The sequence below is a fragment of the Eulemur rufifrons genome, chromosome 18 (genome assembly GCF_041146395.1).
Source record: "Eulemur rufifrons isolate Redbay chromosome 18, OSU_ERuf_1, whole genome shotgun sequence".
In the NCBI taxonomy this organism is placed as follows: Eukaryota; Metazoa; Chordata; class Mammalia; order Primates; family Lemuridae; genus Eulemur; species Eulemur rufifrons.
In genome coordinates, this window is record NC_091000.1 from 68,073,129 (window position 1) to 68,098,440 (window position 25,312).

At 45.0% G+C, this 25,312-nt stretch overlaps 1 protein-coding gene across 3 annotated transcripts in view; it reads left to right on the forward strand.

Annotated features, from left to right (window-relative positions):
- Positions 1-25,312, forward strand: part of SLC22A23 (solute carrier family 22 member 23) — a 164,576-nt gene that overhangs the window by 20,598 nt on the left and 118,666 nt on the right. For 2 of the 3 annotated variants that reach the window (XM_069493639.1, XM_069493640.1), the window contains exons 2-3: positions 14,429-14,532; positions 19,936-20,090. In XM_069493639.1, the coding sequence (XP_069349740.1) occupies positions 14,429-14,532; positions 19,936-20,090 (259 nt within the window). Of the gene's footprint in view, positions 1-14,428; positions 14,533-19,935; positions 20,091-24,639; positions 24,729-25,312 lie in introns of those variants that run through there. The other variant, XM_069493641.1, reaches the window with a different exon arrangement.

A 25,312-nucleotide genomic window follows, 5' to 3' on the forward strand; every position in this document is an offset into this window, starting at 1 on the left:
TTTTTAAGTGTGCAGTTCAGTGGCATTAAAGTATATTCACATTGTTGTGCAACCATCACCACCATCCATCTTCAGAAATTTTTCACCTTCCCAAACTGAAACTTTGTCGCCATTAATCAATAAGTCCCCATCCCCCACCCCCCAGCCCTTGACAACCTCCATTCTGCTTTCTGTCCCTATGAAGTCGACTCTCTAGGAACCCCATATGAGTCGAATCATACATGCCTGGCTTATTTCACTTAGCAAAATGTCTTCAAGGTTTATCCTTGTTGCATACGTATCAGGATTTCCTTCCTGTTCAAGGCTACATAATCCATGTGTGTATATACCACATTTTGTCTGTCTACTCACCCATCGAGGGACACCCCTGGGCTGCTTCTACCCTTGGCTATTGTGAATAATGCTGCTATGAACTTGGGTGTGCAAATATCTTTCTACTTCCCTGCTTCTGCTTTTTTTTGGGTATATAGATTACTTTTTAAAAAAATAAGGTAGTATAAATAATTGCCCGCACACTACATAATCACCACTGGACTTGGGCCAATTGAGCAATTGTCCTTCTGCAGAGAGATGGGGACATGCCGTGCAGTTATGTTTCTTTTCAAGGGAGCAGAATTTTACAGAGTTGATTGTTTTCTTGTTGTTGTCGTTGTGGTTGACCACTTGCAGGTCATTTCCGTAGAGTATTTAATGTTTGTCCGTGTCTTACCAAGCAGCAGTATAATCTCTTGAGAAGACAGAGGAAAATAGTTATCATTTTTGTTTTCTTTGGTCAAAGGTTGTTTTGAACATCTGGTTATTTTGAACATCCTTTGATGCACACAAATACCTCTCCCTCCCTTCATGTGGATTGTCAGAGGTGGCAGGACTGTTTTGCGCCAGCCTTAAAATCCCAGAATTTCCATGTGTTATATTTGCATTATGTTCATATATTAGGTCAGGAAGGACAAACAGAATATACATGGCAACATCTCTCTCATTCATTCTGTTGTCTGAAGATATGTCCTTGAAAGTATCGTGGGGAGAGCGTTTCCAAACCCAAATAAGTTTGGAAAATGTCACAGAAAGCCCTCTTTTCAGGATTCAGGATCTCATTAACATATTAAAGGCTCTGAGAAGTCCTAAAAAGGAGACAACAGTTTAACTGTGTTTAACTCAATGTTATTGCAAATTGTTTAGCCAGTGATTCCCATTTTTAGGTGAACGCCTGCTGATGCCCTATCGGGCATGCTGCCTTCAGAAACCTCTGAAGCTGCTGACTTAGAAGTGAACGCACCTTAACAATTCAGCTACACAGGGAGGATAGTCCAGTTGTGAAGGGTTTCCTTTATGGAACATTTATTTAATCTTTTTACCTCGTCTTTTGCTTCCTGTTTGCCTTTGAGAGAGAGAATAAAGAAGTGGGGAGTGCTGAAAGGGTCAGCTTGATCATTCTGTGCTGAGCTTTGTCAAGGCTGCCCTGTTGTGTGGGTCGTTAATGGAGAGTATCATTTTGGAAGGGCTGGGGTGGAATTCAGGTGCCTAGCTTGTTAAGCAAGGCCAAACCCATGAAACTCCAAACACTGATTGCAGTTAATACTGCAACCGAAAGGCCTTATCATGTTCATCTCTGGAGTTTCCCCCAACAAGTTCACATCCTCCAAGTCCTGTAACTCCAAATCCATTAGCAGCAGCAGGACGTCTTCCCTAGAGCTGTCCATCCCAGGCCTGTCACCAGTATGAAAAACACGGCAGCACTCTGCCCAGCCGGGAGTGGTGAGGAGGGCAGGCAGGACTGTGGCATGGTGGGGGGGTCTCTGTGTCCCTTTCTCTGTCCTCTTGTTGAGGTTCGAATTGTCACACACATTCTGCGTTACTTTCACTGTCCCATACACGTCCAGAGAGGCCCCAGTGAGCCCCGGGGTAGCCAGCAGCAGTCCTCGGGGGGACAGTCCGGGCTTTGGCTTAAGGATGCTTTGAGGCTTTATCAGCTCCTGGAGAGCTGTTTCTCAGCCAGCTGTGGTCGGGATGCCAGCGGCACCCAAGTGGGAGGTGAGGGGCCCTTCCCTGCCGGCCCCCACCTCGTGCGCAGCTAACCCATCTTCCTCTCCCGACCTGAGCGCCGAGGCTGGCCGGCAGGAGCCGGACTGCACAGTCACGTTCTGCTGGCATGCTGCCAATTCAGCACGGTGTCCTTAGGAGATTAATAGTTAGTTGAAGGGAAAAAAATATAAACACACTTTTGGGTATAATAGTGTTGTAAGCTTTTGAGAACCATCTTACTTTTTTTTTCCCCCTTTTGGTCAGAGAAATAGTATATTTAAGGAACGATTGCAGGAAGTGTTGGAAATGAAGCTGTGTTGCTATTCTCAGGATGCGGCTGGGGAGGTCAAAGTGAAGGTCGCCGCATCCTGGGATCCGTGGAAGCACTTGAAAGTGTAGTCGAGCCCCCTGTGGGACTGGGCCCGGTTCTCCTCGCAGCCCCTCCCAGCTGCAGATACAGCTGCTCCCTGGAGAGCATCCTCTGTGCGCCTGGCCCACTTTCTATTCTGGTGCTGGCTCTGCAGACGGGATGTAAAACTAGTAAAATACCCCTTAATTTGGGTCAGTTAGGGCTGAGGCTAAAATGAATAACTCAGACTCTAAATAATCAAAACCCTTTTTGAAGTAGTTTTATTACTGTCAGATTCAAATGTTACTTACCAACAGACATAAGCCCCCAAGGACCTGCTTAACTGACAGAATTAATGAGGAATAATCACCTTGTGCCATGGCTGCACCAGGCACGTTCCTGTTGTTACTTTTGACTCTTACAACAACCCTATAGTATAGGTTTTGTGACTTCTGCGTCATAAATGTTGAAGCTGAGCCCTCGTGAGGTGAAAAAACTCGCTCGGGGTCAGAGGATGGCCACGAGGCAGAACTAGAACCAGAACTCGGGGTTAATCGGGTCCAGAATCTGAGCTTCTGCCGTGATTCCCAGCAGGTCCTCCAACTCAGACCCCATTTCGGTCTCTAAATCCCACGCCTTTAGTCTCTTGTTTCCCGCCTGCTGCTCCTCCTCACAGATAGTGGTCAGTGGTAGCCCAGCCCAAGTGCAGTGAGGACAAAGACCAAATAGGTAAAAACTTGAAAAATTATGCTCAGTCTGTTGGGTTGACTAACTTTGGGGCACAGTGTGGGCTGGGTGTAGACTCAGGCTTTGTGTGACTTGTTTTCTGCAGGTTGGCATTGGCTGTCTTCATGGAAAAAGTGGTCATTTAGACTCACAGTTGCACTGGCTTCCAGCGTGAACCACGCTAGGGAAAATAAACAACCTTGTTTGAAGAGATCATTTCACCTTAATGGACACCTAAAAGGACATTCATGTCCTTTTCAAGATGATTAGATCAGTGTTGAAACAGAAGAAAAACTGGTTTAGCTTCCCAACTACGCTTATTCATACGTTATAAAAAAGATGACTATTTGGCAGGAAGCCTAAGAGTTGGTCTCAACTAAAATGTTGAGTTAATTTTCTTTAATCCTTCCGTGTTGTTAGGGTTTTGGACTGCAATGAAGGTAGTGCCGATAGACTGGCCATCGGGTTAGGAGTTGTTCTGGCTCAGCAGTAATTGACTTGTGAAGTTTCCGGGGGGTGTCACGAATCCCTGTGCATCAGATCAGCCTGACGTCAAAAAACAAAAATGACGTTTTCTGCGGCAGCCTGGTGTGTAGCAGCTGCGACCAAGGAAACCTGGGCTCTGCTGGTGTCTGGCTTGGGTGCTAGCTTTTCTTATCTGGACCAACTCACTTCACCTCTCTGGGCTTCAGTCTCCTCATTTTTAAAATTAAGAGGTTGACCATAACCTTTCCAGCATTTCTATGAAAAATAAGGTTCTGTGATATTATTATTATTATCATTATTTTTTGTGAGACAGAGTCTCAGTCTATTGCCCGGGCTAGAGTGCCGTGGCGTCAGCCTAGCTCACAGCAACCTCATCTCCTGGGCTCGAGCAATCCTCCTGCCTCAGCCTCCCGAGTAGCTGGGACTACAGGCATGGGCCACCATGCCCAGCTAATTTTTTTCTATATATATATTTAGTTATCCAGCTAATTTGTTTCTATTTTTAGCAGAGACGGGGTCTCGCTCTTGCTCAGGCTGGTCTTGAACTTCTGACCTCGAGTGATCCTCCTGCCTTGGCCTCCCAGAGTGCTAGGATTACAGGCGTGAACCACCACGCCTGGCTGATATTATTATTTTTAATAGCTGCCATTTATCAAATACCTGCTTCACAAAGTATTTTTGTTTCATCACCATAACAATGAAATAACACCTAAACCTGTCCTATTTCCACTACGACACTTTGCTTCCATGTATGTGAAGTGTATTGAACACTTGGCAAGACAAATGCTATAACCTATAACAAGTTGATATAAACCAGAGAATTGTCTTTATTTGCATGAACTAGGGCTGTTTCTTTGAGTTTATTGGGGGAAATTAGATATGGATTTATAATCTATTTAAGAGCCATTTGATCTTGAACTAGTTGCTTCACCTCTCTTGCCTCAGTTTCTTCATCCTTAAAATGGGTACACTGCAGTAATGCACATGTGACAGGACTGTTGTGGTGGCTCACTCAGTGGGAGCTCAGTCAAAGCAGCTGGCAGAGTGCCTTCCACATGGTAGACACTTAACGAAGCTAGTTTCCTCTCTTCTCCTAGAACAATGCTTAATTTATGTAACAGATTTGTTCTATTAAGAGTGAATTATTTATTGTTTTAAATAAGTTTCTTATATACCTAATTTTCTATTGGCCTTTCTAATAAAATTAGAAATATCTTTCCCTGGGGGAATATTACTAATAGTGAAAAGTTTGGCGGAAACATTTAAAAACTGAGTTGCCTATATAAATTTTCATAATAATTATGTATTAATTTTTTTTTTTTTTTTTTGAGACAGAGTCTCACTCTGTCACCCTGGGTAGAGTGTAGTGGTGTCATCATAGCTCACAGCAACCTCAACTCCTGGGCTCAAGCCATGCTCCTGCCTCAGCCTCCCAAGTAGCTGGGACTACAGGTGCACACCACCACGCCCGGCTAATTTTTTCTATTTTTAGTAGAGACGGGGTCTCACTCTTGCTTAGGCTGGTCTTGAATTTCTGACCTCGAGTGATCCTCCTGCCTCAGCCTTCCAGAGTGCTAGGATTACATGTGTGAGCCACCGCTCCAGGCCAATAATTATATATTAATTATTTAAATTAAATTATATTTGTAAAAATAATCATAAGGAAAAAAGGAGTAAGAAGGTAAATAGCATGCACAGTGAATGCAAGCAAGCGCAAAGAACATCGGACTTCTGGGAGTGGTAGTTCCAGCGTGACAATACCGCTTTGTACCTCCCTCATTCCTGGCCTTGGCTTAGGTACTAAGTGGCATAGAGAAATAAGACATGGTCCCTTCCCTCAAGGAACTTGTAGTCTAGTGCAGGAGTGAGCAAACCTTTCCTATAAAGGGCCAAGTAGGAAGTAGTTTTGGCTTTATGGTCTGTGTGGTCTCTGTTGCAACTACTCACCTCTGGTGTTGTAATGCACAAGCAGCCATAATTGAGTACATGAATAAAGAAGTGTGGCTGGGTGTCAAAAAAACTTTATTTACAAAACCAGGCAGCAGGGCCATGTTTGGCCTGTAGATTCTAGGTTGCCGACCCCTGAGCTAGTGGAAGAAAGGCTTGTAAACAGGCGATTGTAAGATGGTGCAGTAGATAGTCTGGGTGTTCATCCTGAGTACAAGATGCTAGAGAAGCACAGAGAAGGAGCACCTGACCCAGCCAAGGGGACAGGAGACCCCCTGAGCTGAGTTTATTAAACTTGATAGAAACATGGAAGTTGGCCATATGTGGACCGACAGGTGATACAGGGTATTAAGTAATTTTGGTTGCAGTGAGTCTTATCTTTTGAAGAAGGTGCTGTGCCAGAAAAGTCTGGATGGGGAGCGATGGTATTGTGGGGCACAGAAGAGCAATGCAGACACAGGGCCCCTGTGGGTGCTGGCCAGTGCCCTGGCGTGGCCGGGTCATGGCAGGTGTTGGAGCAGGGAGTGGTGAGGGAGGCAGCTGGAGGGTGGGCTCGTGTGTAGGACGTGATGGGTGACTCAGGCCATAGAGGGAGCCCAACAGGGTCATGTTAGGGCAGGGAGGCTGTACAGGCATTTGTTTTCAGCAAGTGAAAGATGATTTTCCTTCCACCTCAAGTTCTCTCCATTCCAAGGATTCCCATCAGAAGTTCCCCACCCCTGGCTCTTTTCCAGAATGAGTGGGGATATCTTAAGTGTTAGTGTGGTAGTCCAGTTTTGTTCATGCACCATATTATACTAGCAGATACTTCTAGTAACACATGGAACAACTCTTGAATTTCTCAAGTTTACAGTCTTCAGGTTATTCAATATAAATTAATGTGCTAGAAGCCTATATGTTGATGTCACTTAGAGCATTAATAGTTACCTCCTTTCAATGCTTAGGACTCTGTGGGGTTCCTCCCTCCCTCCCTCCTTCTCTCTCTCTTTCTTCTCCCTCTCTCTCTCTTTCTTTCTTTTCTTTCTTGTTTTCTAATGGGTCTTTTTAATATATAGGGCTTACTATAACTTCCTTTCTTAGAGGCAGTTGGTAAGGGCTATTAGTAAAGTATACATTGCAGAATTTGGAAAGACTCTTCAAGGTTTGGGTTGATATAAGGGCATTGCTTATTAATAATCTCTGCTACCTTGTAGGTATCTATTCAACTTCCCCAAATGCCACAGAGGGCACTGTACCAAATGAGTAAGAACATTCAATAATGCAAACCTCAGGCTGGGCGTGGTGGCTCTCGCCCGTAATCCTAGCACTCTGGGAGACTGAGGTGGGAGGATCGCGTGAGCTGAGGAATTCAAGACCAGCCTGAGCAAGAGTGAGACCCTGTCTCTACTAAAAATAGAAAAAATTAGCCGAGCATGGTGGTGTGCACCTGTAGTCCCAGCTACTCGGGAGGCTGAGGCAGGAGCATGGCTTGAGCCCAGAAGTTGAGGTTGCTGTGAGCTACGATGATGCCGTGGCACTCTAGCCCGGGCAACAGAACAAGATTCTGTCTCAACAACTAAAACAACAACAACAAAATAATGCAAACCTCAGCTTAGAAAGGTACACATCTTTATTTCTTTTAAGAAAAGTAAAATAAACCAAGTAAAAAGAAAAAGTAAAAGAGACTCATTTTATTGTTCTCTCAGAGATAATCCTACATCAACTCAACTGAGGGTGTGTTCAGGTGGTTATTTTTCTGTTTCCCGTCTGAATTTTTGTAGAGAGAAGTTCTCTAGCCCTCTAAAAATAGTCAAATTCAGTGAGAACTGGGAAAGCCCCAGTGTCACTAAATGAACCTGTTTCCATTTCTCTTCCACTGGGAAGGCTGCGTGGTGCAGAAGGAAGCAGGCAGTGAGAGTGATTTGAAGGAAAAAAAGACAAAAGATAGATCCTTGCTTAAAGGTTAGAATGAATCTAAAATTAAAAAAGACTACACGAAGTTTAAGAATTCGACCAGCTCTAATGCTGCAAGAGGCTGGGAATGCAGGTTTACTGGTGGAGGTATATGTTCCGTGTAGCAGGGACAGGCGTGCAACAGGTTTGCACTACCCCTGTTTCTGTCAGTGTGCCACGGTTATTATTTTGGCACTAAGGTAGGAAAAAAAAAAAAGTTGAAGAGCAATTCGAACAGCAATTAACGAAAACCAGAGAAATGAAACTCAAAAAAACATTTCCCCAGAGTACCTGGCAAGGATGTTCATTATGTCATTTAAGGAAGCTTGTAAGGGGGCCAACTCTAATTGGCAGTTGTGTTGGCTACTGTTGACAGTGAACCTCCTAAAATTGGAGGATGAGTTTACAGGCAAAGAGGAGAGAGTAATTTGAGGTTTTCAAATCATGCAGTATATCTTGAATTTTGATGGAATCTTTTAGGAAAAGAAAAATCTGTATACTGCTAGATTAAAAATATGGAAAAACATGGGCTAGCATAGGCTACCTAAATGTTCAGAAACTAATTGTAGCGAATGTACTTCATCAGCCTAGCATATGGAGGCTACTTCTTTTGTCCGTCTGTGAGTAATCTTCCAGGGCGGACTATGTGTATGTGTGTTCGGGCCATTTCTCTTGTCTTCGGTTAAATGCTGAGCACAGCAAATCCACAGTATGTAAAACACTGGTCCATGAGAGGCTGCTGAAGCTCTATTTGGGGGGGGGGGGGGGAAATGCTGACCCTACATTTTTCTAAATTCCTTCCACCCAATCAGGAATTTGTTTTATTTAAGCTTTTGAAATTTTAAGCAATATTATCCTCTTTGTAGTGCTGAACTCATAAAAGTATTTCCTTTTATCTCAACAGCTACTCTCACAGTTAGCACAGATAGCTTGCACAGTGATTGGCAAAAACCCTCATGGTTTGCTGATGGAACAAGCTCACATGTGATCTCCACTACAAAAGATGAAACTTTGGGGAAAATGTTCCTTCAGTTCCCTAAAAAGCACTGTTTGCTTTAGTCAGCGAGCATGAACACACATGAACTTTGGGCTTTGAAGATATGGTTTGTTCCAAGCCACTTTCAAAACAAGCTTCCTCTAGGCCTGATTTATAAGATTGTCTTAAAATACATTTTCCTCAAAAGGTGAAAAGGTTTTTCCTTTTTTGGTTTGCTTTTTAATGATTTTGTCTTACCCTCATCATCATCACTACCACTGTGAGACTTTACATTATTTTTAGTAATACCTGTATTTTTTCTCTCATTTCAAGGTTTCTGGATTAATTGTAGAAAGTTTGGAAAAGTCAAGAAAAGTATAAAATTGAAAGTAAAATTCAGTCTTAATTCTACTCTATGGAGATAATCACTTAAAATATTTTGGAATACCTTCTAATTTTTCTTGCATACGCAAACATCTACTCACTGCTTTGTCATACCATTGTGTCATGAGCATTCTCTCAGTCATTCATTTTCAAGAGCAAACTTGTCAATGGCTGTATCGTATCATTAACATGTAGTTGGGCTCTTATTGTCTGCTATGAGTTACAACCAGTGACCATCATTGCATAGGGACCTCTGTGGGTGTCTGTGATGATTTCCTTGGGAAAAAGTTCCAAGAAAGGGACTTGCTGGTGTATAAAAGGTGGACACTATTTAAAGCAATGTGCTGCATATTGCCAAATTGTCTTCCAGAAAGACAGTGTCTGGTTTATACTCCTTGCACAGATTTTATACCTCTTTGTTTCTACTACATCTACAGAAATTTTTTTAAAAAAAATTTTTTAAAAACAAAATATTGTATTTTGATTTTCTTTAGTGGAATCAAACATTTCCTGAGTTTCCTTTTTTAACTCTTTGAATTTGTTATTTTGTCAATTTTCTGAGTACGTTACCTATTTCTAGTAATATACCAATATGTAAATACTCATTAAAAGTAAACCCTATGGATAGATTTCACAAATTTAGGTCTTTGTAATTTTGTTTATGGTATTTTTGATGCATAGAAGTTTTAAATAATAAATAAAATTAATAATAAAGTGTAACGGTTAAACTGTTTCAAGTTCTGCCAGTCTTTTTCTTAGGTAGTTTCTTTTTCCTTTAGTTTTTATCTTTGGAGATTCTGTCTGCACTTCAAAATCAGACAAGTGATCTATTTTGTTCCAATTTTTTGGGTTCTTGTTTCACATTTTATTTTACCATAGTATTTATTACTGTTGAAAATGATTATCTTCCTTATTTCTCACTTATTTTCCATCTTCTTTAGAAATTTCATTAGTTTCCTTGAAGAATATTTCTCCACTCTGACAAGTCAATCAATTCGATTATTCCTTTTAAAATAATATAAATTGCATTTATTTTAGCTTATCCATAAAATATATAAGTACCAAAACAGTCTACCAGGTTTCCTGTGACCTCTACCTTTCTTTCTTTTTTCTTTTTTAGCAGAACACGAAGCAACTAATATGTAGCGTGCAAAGCATAGGCACATTTTAATCTCACCGTGTAGTCATAGCTCCATGCAGGCTCCACAAGGCATCACCATAGAACCTCCTGATCTCGGAACAATGGCAAGGAGAGCAAGCCTAGGATTATGAAATGGGGCCATGACTTTAGCGCTTTTATGATCTTGTTAAACCTGCTGATGAAGTGTTAACATGCTTAATTAAAGGATTGTTGTCATTGTTCTCTAGGGAATGGATTTGAAGGAGGCTGGAGTTAAGGCAGGGAGACTCTGGTATTGGTTCACGAGAGTGACCTGGTCCCAGCTTGTTCTCTGCACTCCCTGCAAACTCCAACCCAAGGAAATTTAATCAGGGAATGGGATTCAGTTTGCAAATAACAGAAATCAGTCTGGGTATTTCAGGCGCTAGGGGTTGAATGCAGGGAAGTTGTGCTTTCTGAGTTGCTGGAGCAGCTGTACGGAGAACTAGCCTGGCCAGGGAACTGCGTCTCCGTTACGAGGCTGGGAAATCAGGAAGTCTCTGTGCCAACCTCTAGCTCCAAGATCACACCTCCTCAGCCACCTCCGGAACTGTTGGCTCCAGGACCACCCAACCCCTGCCAGATCTGACCAGCCAAATGGATATCCCACTTCCTCCCCTCTTAACATCCTTCCTGATTCAAGTCATCCCAGAAATTAGAACTAGGTTGCACACTCAAAGTTATTTTGGGGTGTGCACCTGATTGGCAGCACTGAAATCGCATTTGAAACCGTAGCTATTCAGGAGCCTGGAAGTGTTGTTTTCAGCCTTCCAGCCCACACTACAGGAACACGCCCTGTAAGTCAGATTGTCCGTAGGGGCAGCGGAGCAGGGGGGTATATTCGGGATATGCTGAGCAGCAGAATCTGCTGGTCTTGGTGACTGATTTGATGGGGAAGGAGGTGGTAAGAAGAGGGAGGTGACAAGGGTAGTGTCAGAAACAAAACCAAGCTGGGCACAGTGGTGCATGCCTATAGTCCCAGCAACTCCAGAGGCCAAGGCAGGAGGATCACTTGAGCCTAGGTGTTCAAGACCAGCCTGGGCAATGTAGTGGGACCCTGTCTCAAAAAAAAAATTTTTTTTTAATTCATTACATTAAGTCATATTTTTGTACTTTTTAGGAGCATTACTCCTGTCAGATTTTTTAAATCTTAAAAATTTTTAATTGCTTTAAACAATGCTTAGTGAAATGACAAAATGCCGTATCTTATCTCCAGCAATGTGAACAAATTTTGAGGGCCAGCTGGTCTCAAGGCTTCCTCATACTTGTGAAATTCTTCAGGAGGCTGTACTATGTCTGGACATACTTTCTTTTCCTGCTACATTTCTGTCAATACCGGAAGTAGAAGTCAAACAAGGGTGTCAGCTCAGGGGACTCCCCAGCACCCCCCCCCCCCGCCCCCCGCCCCAGCACACTGAACGGCAGTGTCTCCCGGAGGGGCCTCCAGGTGGCAAGGGTGTTGTTCACGTGGGTCCCCTGGCAGGAGTGACCCTTATCTCGGTGAGTTTGCTGGGCCTAGAGCCCGAGTTGTTTGCTTGTTGATTCAGAGAAGCTGTCCATCCTTGTGCCTAGTTGAGGAGGGTTTAAAGCGCCAGGCAGCTGCCTTGCCCTGGCCCCTGGCCCCTGCCCCCAGGGGGTTCCCTGGCCCCTGCCCCCCACTGCTGGCAACATGGCTGAGAACCATATTGCCAGCAAATACTTCTGAGCAGGCTTCCTTTCCCTACCAGCTGTGTGAGCATTCAGTCTCTCTCTGCAGTTTTCATCTTCCACTCTGGCATTGTTAATGGATAGGGGTGGCATTCAGGTGACTGCTGAACATCTCATTAGGTAGCAACTAAATTGGGTCATGGCTGCCCAAGGCCAGGTCTAGCAATTGCTCAGGTGGCTGAACTCACAACAGCTTTGGCAAGTTCCTCCGCTCCCCTGAACACTTTTATTAAAATCTCTTTTGTCTCCTGGCCATCTCATACAAGCATAATGTACTCATTTGCATCACTTAACCTCAAGTAAACTCATCAATGGGAAGTCTTGGTGGAGACATGAAAGTGTTTCAGATAATTCTCTGCCATTGAGACAGCAGCTGGTGCCCTTCTCCCCAGCAGCCACCTGCAGTTGGGGCACCCTCCTCTTGCCAAGAATGTGCTGGGCAGAGGCGCCCGCACGTGTGCTGTGGTTGGGAGACAGAGGGTTGCAGGTGTTGTGAGCACCTCCTCTCCTGGAGTGTATAAACCGAGCTGGGAAACAGAATGTACACCCACTGCTAGTTATGATGTTGCAGCTCACATCTTGAAGCACAACGTGCATTCCTGAAGCTAGAAATAGGCTGCACCCTAAAAGGTACCTATTATTAAAAATACATTTTCTTCGAGAGATGGCACATACGTGAATGTTCATTTTCCAGGCTTGCCTCCAAAAGCCCACTTAACTCATCACCTAGCTTTACAATCCTGCATTTGCAGTTCAGAATAGTAGCAAGGAGCCTTGTGTATGGTTCACACAGTATTTTAGCTTCTCCCTGCTCCCGGGAGTTGATGGTTTGAACCCTAGCCCAGGACATGAAGCTCATTCATTGTCTTCAAAGTGGCAGGGAGAAGGCAGGGCAGAGTTGGCCGGTGGTTCTCAGAATCACCTGAAGGGCTCGTTAGACTACACTGCTGCGCTTGCCTGCAGAAGTTCGCATTCTGTGCGTCTGGGATGGGGCCCAAGAATTTGTCATTTCTAACTAGTTCCCAGGCGGTGCTGATGCTGTTGGCCACATGCTGAGGACACTAGAGTGTCCTAGGAGGAAGTTAACCCTCTGAAGGACTCCTGTATCTGAATTCTTAATAAAACTCTGTGCAGCCAGCAGTGCCTTCTCCCGAAATGTGAATAAACCTCCTCGATGACAAATCCCACACCATCCTTTATTGATGATGTCCTCATGCCGTCTGTGCTCACGTTCCCTTGTTCCCTTTTTTTCCTGAGCCTGGTGTTGGAAGCAGATGCGGTAGCAGAGTAAGTCACTCTCCTCAGGTCTCTGGAAGGTCGGACCTGCCTTGGGGGCATCCGTGAGCAGGTGCGCGTCTCAAGGAGCCCAGGGCAGGAGTGGGAGCAACGCGGCAGGCAGCGCCTTCCCACTCTGCATCCATGACGCAGAGCTCGGTTCTTCCCAAATCCCACTGACACCGAAACCCACAGCTGTGGACTTTCCAGCAGTTTGAAAACAGGAGGCAGGACCTGAGCTTACGATGCCCTCTGAGCATCCTCTGCGTTACACTCTGGGTCTGCAGAGAGGCAGCCAAGGGGCCGGGCAAGACATCTAAGAAGACAGGGCTGAGATCAGGGCTCAGCCCAATACCTTCCATATACCCCATGACCACCCATGCTGTCTCTGCTTCCAGAACATCTCCCACTCTGGCATCCCCAAATCCCCTACCTTGTGTGCCTCTCTCCAGCTGCTGCTCACCCCGACCCCACCCCTGGTCTCCACCGACCTGAACTTGAGAGCCCCAGAGCTGGAGCTTTAGCCACTTCTCTCCGGTGGAAGAAGGGTGTCTGTGCCCTGACGGTGGGTGGCAGCACAGAGCAGCAGAGCCACCCTGTAGGCCTCGCAGCCTGGGCGCGGGACCCCGTGTATTTGCACCTCTGGCCCAGATGGCAGCCGCGTGTGGACTGGAGTGCTGTGTCCACACCTGGACACACGTCACTTAGAGGGAACAAACACAGGTTTCTCTCCTGCAAATGGAGGGAAAAAAACGACAGGATTGTTTTCATTTTTCTTATTAAAGAATAAAACTTCATTGTAAAAAATAGTGTGAGTGTTGTATTAATTAATACTAATTGATCAGCTTTCTCTCCAAGTACAGCAGATAGCTTTACAGGGAAATATAGGAAAACACAAGGGACATTTCCAAGGAATGAATAAGAATGATTTAAGCTCATATTTCAATGTTCACTATTAACTCTTGCTTTTATTTTTAAGATGATTTACAAAGTTCGGGGAGTGTTTGGGGATGAAACCGCAAAAATTGGTTTTCATCTCAGGTGGTTACAATCCCCATGCAGAAAGTTGTGAGTGGCCCGCAGCCCCGGCCAAGGGAGCAGCCGTGTGGGGTGCTGGGGTGCTGGTCCCAGGGACGCCCGGGCTCCCCACCCGCTCCCCTATGCCTGCCTCCCTTTACGTTCCCCGTGGTGGCTGGGATGGAAGAACGCACGTGCCCGGACTTCACACATCTCTCCTTGCAGGCTTTTATAACCTGCCACGGACTAAAACATTACATTTCCTTTTGTGGGCAAATTATATTTCTCATTGGATTTTCAAAAACATGGAAGAGACTTAATGGCATATGTGACATGGTACTGGCAACGGTGCCATGGTCCTTACAGCGCTATTGTATTGTCCTTGTGATTGAGTATGACTCGCTCTGTGTATGTCTCTCTGATTTATTTTCTGTTTGCCCCTCTCTAGTGGGATCTTGTGTGTGATAATGCCTGGAAGGTCCATATCGCTAAGTTCTCCTTACTGGTTGGATTAATCTTTGGCTACCTAATAACTGGATGCATTGCCGACTGGTGAGTACCCACAGGCCTGCTGCACCAACCTTTGCAAGCCACAGCACACGTTTGCTGGCGAAAGGGGAGTGGTCAGTGTTAGTTTACTGCTGCTGAGTCTTTTCTGTGCCCTGGTGTCGGTGCCCGAGCAGAAAGCTAAAGCTCTGGACAGTGCGGAGCTCAAAGAATTGGCCCATGCTCCTAACAGACCATCTGGAAGTGAGAATTTAAATTCATATCAGCTCTCTAGCTGCTAGAACCTAGCAGAACCGGCCTGCAGCCCTGCTTGCTACTGACATCGAGGTTTAGTTAGGAAGGGCTTGAGGACTTGTGTGCAGGACTCGGGCGCTGGGGGGTGGATCCAGAAGAGGCATTTAAACATGGGGGGGTGGGTAGCGCCCTTTGCCTCACATGAATGAGCAAGATGGTGGTGATTGGCACCTCAGGGTCCATGGGGAGCTGACTTTGAGAGATAGTGGCTGAGCTCTGCAGGCAGGGGAAGGGCGGTGGCCACAGGTGAGAATGAATATGCCCTGTCTTGGTGGCTGAGGGTGTCTGGGTGCCTGGAGCAAAGCGTGTGGCTCAGGATGCAGCAATGAGGTTGGCGGGATGGAGCCTGGGAGGGGAAGCTGGTAGGGGAGACATTAAGGTTGATAACGATGACGACAACACTAGCAGCTACACTTCCTGAACTATGAACCAGGCACTGTGCTATTGCCATACATTAAAATACCCTCACAACAGCCCTATTAGGTAGGTGTTATTATTACCTCTGGTTTATGGTTGAAAATCCAAAGCACAGAAGTTGAAGTAAAATCCCCGAGTTCACCGAGCTTTAAGCCGGGGAGCTGGGACTCCACACTCAGCCACATGGCTCCAGAGCTGCCTGTCCACCCAGGTGCTTTTGTGTCAGGCATTCTGTGGTCACGAGGGCAGCAGCGGTGACGTGTCTGAGCAGGGAGGCAATTGCACAATATTGACAGGTTTTTCCAGTAATGGAACTGCTCAGGAGAGAGGCATGGTATAACTGTTCCCCAACTTGCATTCTTTTATCTTTAAAGGAATTTTTTTTTTTTTTTTGGTCAATCATGGCCTCCTGGGCCCAATGGCATAATAAGGGCTGTGAGTGTTAAGGAACAAATTCTGCAGGTCTTTGTGATGCCCTCTGCACCCGTGCAGAACACTGGCCTAGGCAAGAGCCTGGGGGTCAAAGCAGAGGGTGCTGAGACCATTTAAAGTTGTGGAAATTTCCTTCCCAAAACTGGCGTCTGTTTGGGAGTTCCTTGCACTAACAGACAGCGTGACTTCCTGTGTGCTCGGAGTCTGCCTCCTCATGACTGTAAATGCTGCTTGTGGACACGTTCCCTGTGGACAGTAACAGAGAAGCAGTCAGTGACCTCTGGAGACCGATGCTGAGCCCCCTGGGGGGGGGTGCTTAGGGTTTGTTTATTTTCTTTAAATAAAAACATGAGTTCATAGGATTTCAACATGAGCTCTACTGGTCTAAAAGATACCATTTCCCAGAAGTCTGCGTTGAAAAAGGTGAGGAAGGTACACTAATATAATCCATGTCACCTTCTTTCAAAAAATGCAGGCTTGACTGAAGTTTTAGTGTCCTTTTCAATAACTGACCTAACAGGAAAGTAAATATGGACTTTTAGTGAATCAGTCTGTAAAGGTTTAAATTGTTTAAAGGTTGTTTGTGACTTACTCTTGCACATACATGCAGTGTGGCCTCCCTGATCACACACCAGGCCTGGGGACAGAGGGTGAGAGAGTTTGGGTCTTGCTCTGCAAGTAGGCAGAAGTCTGACACCGCAAGTCCCCTTCCCTGCAGTGGCTTTTCCCAGGGTGCACGTCAGATGGGCGAGGGGCGGTTCCCGGGAGTCAGGGCAGGCTGCTCGAGGTGGTGGATGTTTCAACATTCTGAGCAGGCCTCCGTTTCAGTTTGAAAGTTTGGTGTTTTCCAACCTTGTTTTTGGCATTTTGCTCCCTACTTAAGCCTTGCTTAAAAGGAAATAAACCCATTTAAAGGGAACTCCAGACCTCACAGCTGTTGGCTCGTTTCATAGCTGCATGGGGAAGTTGATCAAGTCACACGGTAGGCCTTCTACGACTGCAGTCAGCATAGGATAACATTTAAGTGGTACACTTCTTTCTCTGAAAAGTGACTTTTTAGCACCAAATTTTGTTTGGGGATTTGCACTGGGTATCATTATAGAATCTGTTCAGATGTCTGAGAGGGCTGCTGGCCAGTGTCTCCCGCGGATGCGCCCCCTTTCACTGCGTCTGCCGCGGTGGCAGCTCTCTCAGCCTTGTCCAGCCGCCCTGGGCAGCTGGCCCCGGTGGGCTGCCCTGGAGGTCCCCTTGCCCTCTAGTTCCTGGCCGAGCACAGCCAGGGGTAAGAAGATCCCCAGGGGACAGGAGGGTGAGGCTGGGCATTTTCCTCCCAGCTTGGTCTCTGCAGGGCCAGAAGGCCAGCTGCCTTCTGTCTGGACCCTTCCACACCGCATCTCTCTCTCTGGGGCCCCGGACCCTCCTTCCCTCCACGCTCCCTGCTGTAGGAGCTGCAAGATGGAGCCCCTTGCCTCCTGGGTTCTCGCACAGCCTGCGCACTCTTTTGTAAATAGTCCCTTTATTACAGTCTCCTCCAGTCACTTCATTTGAGTGGGACCTCTTGTTTCCTGTTGAAACCCTGTATCAGTTCTCCTGCTCTACCAAATTGCTACATGCTTGGTGGCTTCTACAACACAAATTAACTATCTTATAGTTCCGTGGTTCACAGCTCCAACAAAGGTCTCCTGGGCTAAAATCAGGGTGTCGGCAAAGCTGCATTCCTTTCTGGAGGCTCTGGGAGATCATCAGTTTCCCTGCTTTTTCCAGCTCCTGGAAGCTGCCAGCATCCACGGCTTGCAGCCCCTTCCTCCACACTCAGAGCCAGCAGTGGCGAGTCGAGGCCTCATGCTGCTTTTCCTCTGGTTCTCTGCAGCCAGGGAGGTTCTCCTTGTCATTAGATTGGACCTCCCTGGAAAGTCACCTCATCTCGAGGTCCTTAAGCTTAATCACTTCTGCAGAATTCCTTTTATGATGAAAGGTGAAATATCACAGGTTCTGAGGATTAGGATAGGGACATCGTTGAGGGCCATTATTCTGCCCACACAGATCCTCAGTGATAAAGTCTTCTACCTTACAGACAGGAATGTGGTTTTATTAGTCATCACTGAGAGGGTCCTGCTCTGGGGGCCAGTTCTTACCAAAACTCCATGCTAGTAACTGATGTGTACCGAATGCTCGCTGAAGCACTTGCCGATGCCCACACCTGTCCACAGCTGTCCACAGGCCTATCAGGTGGGCATTAGCTGGCTCCCCAGAGCAGGCTTGGCCATTCCCAAGGTCACATAGCTCAGAAGTAGTAAGCCCGGATTCAAACCAGGACGCTCTGACTTCAAAGACCATGTTTGCCCTATAGTCCACAATGATAAGTTTTACTCACTGATTCTAGCAGTCATTTGGGAGGGAGGGATTTAGGATAGTTTCTACAAGATTTAAAGAAAAATCCAGCATCTTTTTTAAAGTATCGGAACAGGGCAGACCGTGTTTGGTGGGCATTAGGAATGTAGAAACGCAGGCAGGAGTGGGGCCTGGAACACTGAGGTCTCGGCTTAGTGCCTGCCCGTCATCCGTTTCAGTGAGTGATCCCGACAGCTCCGCGAGGGAGGGTGCTCATTCCCACCGTACAGACGAGGCAAGTAAAGGGAACTAAAAATGGTTAAGTTAGATTTTGTTTTCCTTCATTTTGGGAGAATGACTAAGCTATATTTTAAGTTTACTTCTGTAAATGAGTTGGGTTTGGACAAAATCATCTACACGGTCTTTCCTGGAGAGGGCTCCAGGGCCCAGCCCCAGTCAGAGGCAGTAACAGCTAAAACCTCTGGACGGGGTAACTGACTTACATTAGCAGCGGGATCGTAGCCTTGGCCTCATTTCACTAAACCAGAGTGACTGATGCGGATGGTTGGAACCTTAAAAAGTTCTGAGTGAAATTCTGCTTTGTTCTTCCTTTCCATGAATTTTCTTAAAATAACCTCCAATCCTTGAGAGGGTGAGGCCATGCCTTTTTATGGCAGTTTAATTAACAGATAACTTAAGCACCATAAAACTCACACGCTGTAAGTGCACACTTCAATTCACGGAGTTATCCAGCCATCACCACGCCCCAAGTTTAAGGCCTTCTAATCACCCTAAAAGGATGACGGAAATGTGCCCATGACTGGTCATTCCGCATTCTTACCCCCAGCCCTGGGCAGCCTCAAATCTTTCTGGTTCTGTATGTTTGCCTTTTCTGGGCATGTTGCTTGTATGTAGATGCCTTGTAATAACCATATCTAGGACAGTTCAAGCCAGTCAGCTGCCCTTTGTGGTGTTGGTTTACTAGGTCTGGATGTTTTCCCCTTTTTTCTCTGGACAAGTATTAATAACATCCACTCTGCCCCGGTTTGCTGTGAGTTATCCTTTTAGACCAAGCTGGGTGTTTGATGGAGAGTTATTGTTGCAGTTTTATTCCTAATGAGGTAATGAGGGGAAAGATGGAAAGTTAGCGTGGGAGGATGGGTGACTGGTGACCTTCCCTTTCCCAAGGACCACCCGCCAGTCCTCCCAGCCACCCCTAGAAGCACAGCGCCCCCTAGTGGTCACCGGTCTGACTCCGGCCAGCTCCGTAAACTGAATTTAGCCCGTCTGTGGCCCTTGCCAGAAACGCAGGGCCTGGGCACCCTCCGTCCAACCCCTTGCTCTGTGGGCTTCACTGTTAGTTCACCATCAGGTCCGCGCCGGGTTTTTAAAGTTCAAGCTCTCTTATCTTAGTGTGTGATCCCTTAAAAATTACTTCTTGTCATGTAGCTGAAACAATTGGCAGGAGGCTTGGCCCCAGCTGTTGAGGCTGTGCATAGAATCAGGTCCCTGACTTAGCTGACCACCCAGAGAAAGGACAGAAGGCCACTTTGCTCAGGGCCATGTGGACTTTCGCTCCGTTCCAAAGGGCAGCGAGTTCCCAAGACATTTTATGCGAGTGCATCAAGGTTCACATTTGGGACGTTATTATTGATTTTGTTCCCCTTGCCTTGAATTATCCCTGTAGATACTCAGAAATAGACTCAGCAACAGGAATTATGTTCATGGCTGGTTGATCTCTGGTCCTTGTCTCCAGAATTAGAGCAGAGGGTTGGGCTAAATCTCCCTGAGGGCCTTTCTACCCATAGAATACCCGCAGTATTCTATGATCTAATGTAGTGGGTCTGGTATGAAGACTTTCAAAGTAGTACTTATTCAGCATATATTGAGTGCCTGCTGGATACTGGGTTTCAGCAGCTGACATCACTGTCTTATTTCATAACAATTCCTGACTTTTTCCCTCTCCGTATGCAGGGTCGGCCGGCGGCCTGTGCTACTGTTTTCTATCATCTTCATTCTGATCTTTGGACTGACTGTGGCACTATCAGTGAACGTGACGATGTTCAGCACACTCAGGTTCTTTGAAGGATTTTGCCTGGCCGGAATAATTCTCACGCTGTATGCACTACGTAAGTAGGAACCTTCATAAATGCTCTTGAAAAAAATTAGCTAAAGTATTATTACCTGCGAGGTTCTGGGAAAGGTATTGTGCATGCTGCTTGTTTGGGATGGCAATCTTTTGGAAGCACAAACTTTGAAGAGTTGTTGTGAAAGAGCCTTTTCAGGCAATGCCACACAACGTTTACGCAATCCCGATCTCCAGATTGGGTTCAGTGCACATCAAAGGACCTAGAAGGTTGTGTAATTGCTTGGAGAAGTGGCGGCCAGCCCATTGCTGGCTTGGAGCAGCTTTTGCTTTCTTCCAGAATTTTCTGCGTTGACATTCTGTGCCCTTCTATCCAGTGCATAATTGGGTATCTCTGTACATGGTTCCAGGAGAACATGCCAAGTACCTGTTACCATGCGCTCTGGACTTAGCGTTTTCATTGACTCTTTAAGAGTTTTTCTCCTTTTTTTCTTTTCCCTAAGCCCATACAGAGTCCAAATTTTCCACATTCTCATGCGCCTCCATGTGACCTTAAGTGGTCTGGAACTGAACCCTAAGCATTGATACTAGAAGAATAAATGGCAAGATTTGGTAGTATTTGCTCTTTTTAGGATGAAGAGAAATTTCTTCCATTAATCTGTCATGTTTGTTGGCCACATTAACTCTGCTGTCCAATATGGTTATGTTTCACTTTTTTGTAGTTGGTGTTTTCTAGAACACAACCATAAGCCCATGAGAAGGAAAGTTTTAGGCATAGATGTTTTATTTATTTACTAGTTGTATACTTTTTAATCACCTTGTAGAAAGATCTGTTGGGAATACTGGAAGATGGGTTGTGATAGGTTTTGTCTTTTTCTTTCCTTTGACAACATGGGAGTTAGGTACAGGTTAAGTAGCAATTTCCAGTGTGATAAAATAAGAATAATTATAATTCTCTTAAATATGCATATTAAAGACTTCTTTTAGATAGCTAAAATTTTTGTTCCACTAGAAATGTAATCAATTTATGACATAGTTTTGTAGCCACAGGGAAGAAACACAGGTATAGAAAATAGCTACAGGTATGTTCTTCTGAATCCATAGTCTGCAGTTTGTCATCCTCCTCCAACATTAGTTAGATTGTAATTTCTTAGAGATCATCTTTTCCAGTTTATTTGCATTTATTTTGGAACCCTTATCACTTAGGAACATGTGTGTGACAAGATTGGCGGGTCTAGGTGTTGGATGTTTGGGGGTTTGTTTGTTTCTTAGAACAAATAACATGGGTATTGGACTTGAACGTTCCCAGACAAAATGCCCGTGCCATTTTGTGGCCCTGACCCCTGTCTGTCTGCGCAGAGGAGATGGCTGTTGCCCACACATGTGCAGGAGTGCTGGGAATGCTAGGGGCTTCTCCCCAGGCAGCCGTCCGTGCCAGACTCTGGCTCTCTTGGGAGGGTGGCAGTCCTGTCCTTCCACATGGACAGCCATTGATAGGGACGGCTCTGCACTTTGACAAAATACAATAGCTGTGCTTTAAGGGCTCTGCAGAGAGTATAACCTCAACCTCATCACCCCCAGGTGAGAGCGTGTTCATGGAAAATTGCCTTACTGCAAAGTTGGCATATTGGTTTTATCTTGTCTGCCAACTGCTGATGATTGGTTGAGGCTGCCAGAGAACTGGGAGAAGACTTCTGAGGACACATGGGGGCTCAGCAGAAGAGAACTCCTTGATCCATTAGCCATGTCTGCCAGTATTAAGGAAGGAGGGGAGGGAAGGGCTGCACATGTAGCTGTCATTCGCCATCTAGAGGGGCTATCCCTGAATTAAGCCATACCAGGAGTGAATTGTACCTGAGTGGCATTGTTTCAGCCTCACATAGAATTATTTGACTGACTTGCATTGTGATATCATGATATTGGCCCTGTGAAACCTATTGCTGTATTTACTGTAAATAATGAGTCTGAGGATGTTTTTTCATTTGATTACATAGTGAGCTCTTTATAGTAGAAAGTTCTCTTCTACTTCAGAACCGTACAAAGAGTGTGCCTATCCTAGGAAACTGCATTGCTTTTACCTCCTAGGCATGGAATTGTATGACCCAGGCATTTGGAAATTTTTCTGGGTAGTAAATGTCTTAGGCTGTTGCAGCTACTCCACTCTGCCTTTATAGCATGAAAGTGGCCATAAATAATACGTAAATAAGCAGACATGGCTGTATTCCAGCAAAACTTTATTTATAGAAACAGGTGGTGGACCAGATTTGGCCAGTGGGCCATAAGTTTTCCACCACTGATGTAAGTGATTCATGTGTGGGCCTGACCACACAAGCCTTCAATTCTGACCTCACTCCTAGTTTCATCTTAACTTTCCTACTTTAATTCCTCTTTTGTCCCATTTTTCTATCTCCATAACTTGTGTTATTTTGTTGTATGTATTTGTGTAAGCAGCTTTAAATTGTTTCTGCAATGAAGCGAGGCATAAATAAGTGGTCATATTTTCTTAGATGGGGCCTACAAATCAAACATCATGACAAAGGCCATTGTAGTGACAATGTTTGGGTATCAACCTGTGACCACTGTCTGACCTAATAAAGTATCTGGGGTAGCACAATTAAAATAAAGCAAAAGGATGTGAGTGACAACTTGGAGTTTGCTGAGATAATATCTAAACATTGAAAGTTGGGGGATTTGATTGAGAGATGGCAGAAGAGCCAAGTTCGGCAAAAGAGAATCGCAAAAAGGAAATAAAGCTGTAGTGGGCAGGTGGGACTGGGGCAGGATATGGGTGGGCTGGGCGGGCTGGCCCGTGTCTCTGCACATGTGGCAGTCTTGGGAGAAGACAGTGGCTGGTGACAGGAAGTTAAGAAAGGAACTCCCAGTGAATAAGACAGGATGACTAAATGTCCAAATTAGTGTACTTGGTAGCCCTTTATATACAAGTAGTATATGTGCTTAGGTAGTGCTTGGAAATTTGTTTTCTTGAAGAAATTGATAAGCTGGGTCACCGGGTTGAAATACTTTTTGACTCTAAAGAGAAGTTTAAAACTTTGGGGCATTGATTATTTGGAAGTTATATTTTTAATGGCCCCAACTTTTCTTCCCCCTTCAACCATAAGGTTTTTATTTCACTTAATGCATCTGCTGGAAAGGCCTGTATTTTCTCAGAACAGAACTAGATATCGTGCTTTTTTTAGCCTTGCAGGTGCTTGGCAATGTAAGTTGGGAAAGTAATGATTTTTGCAGTTTCAGTTTCTTGTGTAGCTTGCCATAAGGGTGGACTCTTCCTTTTGAGAAATGCTGCTGACTTGGGAAAGTTTTCTGCTTTATTTGCAAGGCTACTTAAGGTTTTGGGAGGTTTTTATTTTTCCCTGCTCTGGCTTTTTTCTAAGGTACATTCTGGTTAAATATTCTACCCTTTACATTTTTGTTTCCTTCAAGTTGCCAAAGGAAGAAGTGGTTGTGTAATTAGGACATAAAGTAGAGATTATTGGCATCTTCCCAAAGAGTCTTTACCTGGAAGTGGAGTGCGTGTTGGCAAGAGCAAGACAGAACAAGCCAAGCTGAATGGGTTTACACAGGGCCACAGGAGCAGCCCCTGAGCCCATCGCAAGACACTGAAATAGTTAAATGCATTGGGCTGTATTAGTGGCTTAATTTAATCTTTACCTCTAGACACAAACATACACACACACACACACACACACACACGTGGTGAAAAAACAAAACAAAACAAAAAAAACTTCACTAGACAAGGGACACAGACCAAGAAAAGAAGTAGTAGATCACATTTCCCCGTTTGTTTGTGAAAATAAAGTCTTATCAAAGACTAGTCACTTCTCAGTGTGGGCAGACATGACTGCTGTGGTGTGATCCTTTTCCCAGCCAGGAGTCGTAAGATCACAGACAACACAAACACACAGCATTAAGAAGTGTCTTTCTCCAAATAAAGCCAATGAGAGATTATTATTTTTTAAGTTGATTTGATGTTGGATGTAGTAAGCCCTGTGGGAGAGAAATACATTTTTTAATATAAATACTGTTTTTTAGTTTCTCTCCTCATTTGATTCTACCTTTTCCCTCCCCACCTCTAACAACCTCCTCCAACCGCACTTTCCCTGTTTGAAAGAATGAATAATACCTTTTGCTGACAGAGACCAAACCGTCATTACTGTGGGCAAATGAAAGTAACTTTTTCCCCCTATCAACAAGGAACAATTTTCTCAGAGATGTTCTTAGTATAATAATTCTCCTTAAACCCAGACAGCCTAAATAATTGGATGAATTTTACACATGATCAAGGGATCATGTGTAAAGGAGGCAAGAGAAATTTTACAGCTGACCAACTTATGGATTACTTTGCAAAATTAGAAGCCAAGTCTTGACTTAACTGGTAAATAGACTCGGAGAAAACTTGCGTCTGCTCTAGGCGGGTGCTCTCCTCTCATGACGCTAATGGTCTTAGGCTCTCTTGGAAGTGGTTGAGTAATTTCTAATGTGCTGGTATAGAATAACTTTTTCTTTCTCATTCTCTCACATATTTTTATACTTTGATGTTTCTCTGAACTAATATCCCTTGCAACATATTTCAGTCAACAGGATTGCTAAGCATCACCACTATGCTATACATACAAAGAAAATTGACTGAACTAAATGGCCCCATGACTACTTGCTGAAGTGTGGAATGAAGAGAACAGAGATTGTTCAGCTGTGGAATGCACAGAGTGGAGATTGCCCATGTCACGTAGGAGTGGCTTCCACTACTTTGAGGCTGACTTCTGGGAGAAACATTTGCATTGCGTTTGGGTGAAGGGAAGATTTCACGTGAACATAAGCTTGGCTGGTTGCTTTCTCTCCACTCCCCTTCCTCAGATCCTGGGCCTTCCGGTGGCAGCAAGCCCTGGGGCGAAAGGCGGGACTGGCGCCACTGACAAGACTTTTTCCACCTAGGAAATGAGTCAGAGTTTACTGAAGGCCTTTGACAAACCATTTTATTTTATTTTTTTAAGGCTTCAAAAGATTTTTGGTTTTATCCAGGTTCAGACAGGCATGCCTGGGACATCAGAGCAGTTTGAGGTCTCTCTGTTGGTCGTTTTCCTCACTGGAAACACATGACTAACCCTGCAGGCAAACTGTGAAAAGCAGAGGAGTAAATTTATAAGCAAAAAAGTAAGGGGGCATTTGCCCTCTCCCCGCCTGTCTCCCCCCAGTCCCACCTCCGAGCAATCGGAGCTCCCGGCCTCACCCTGGAATAGTGAGTGGGAG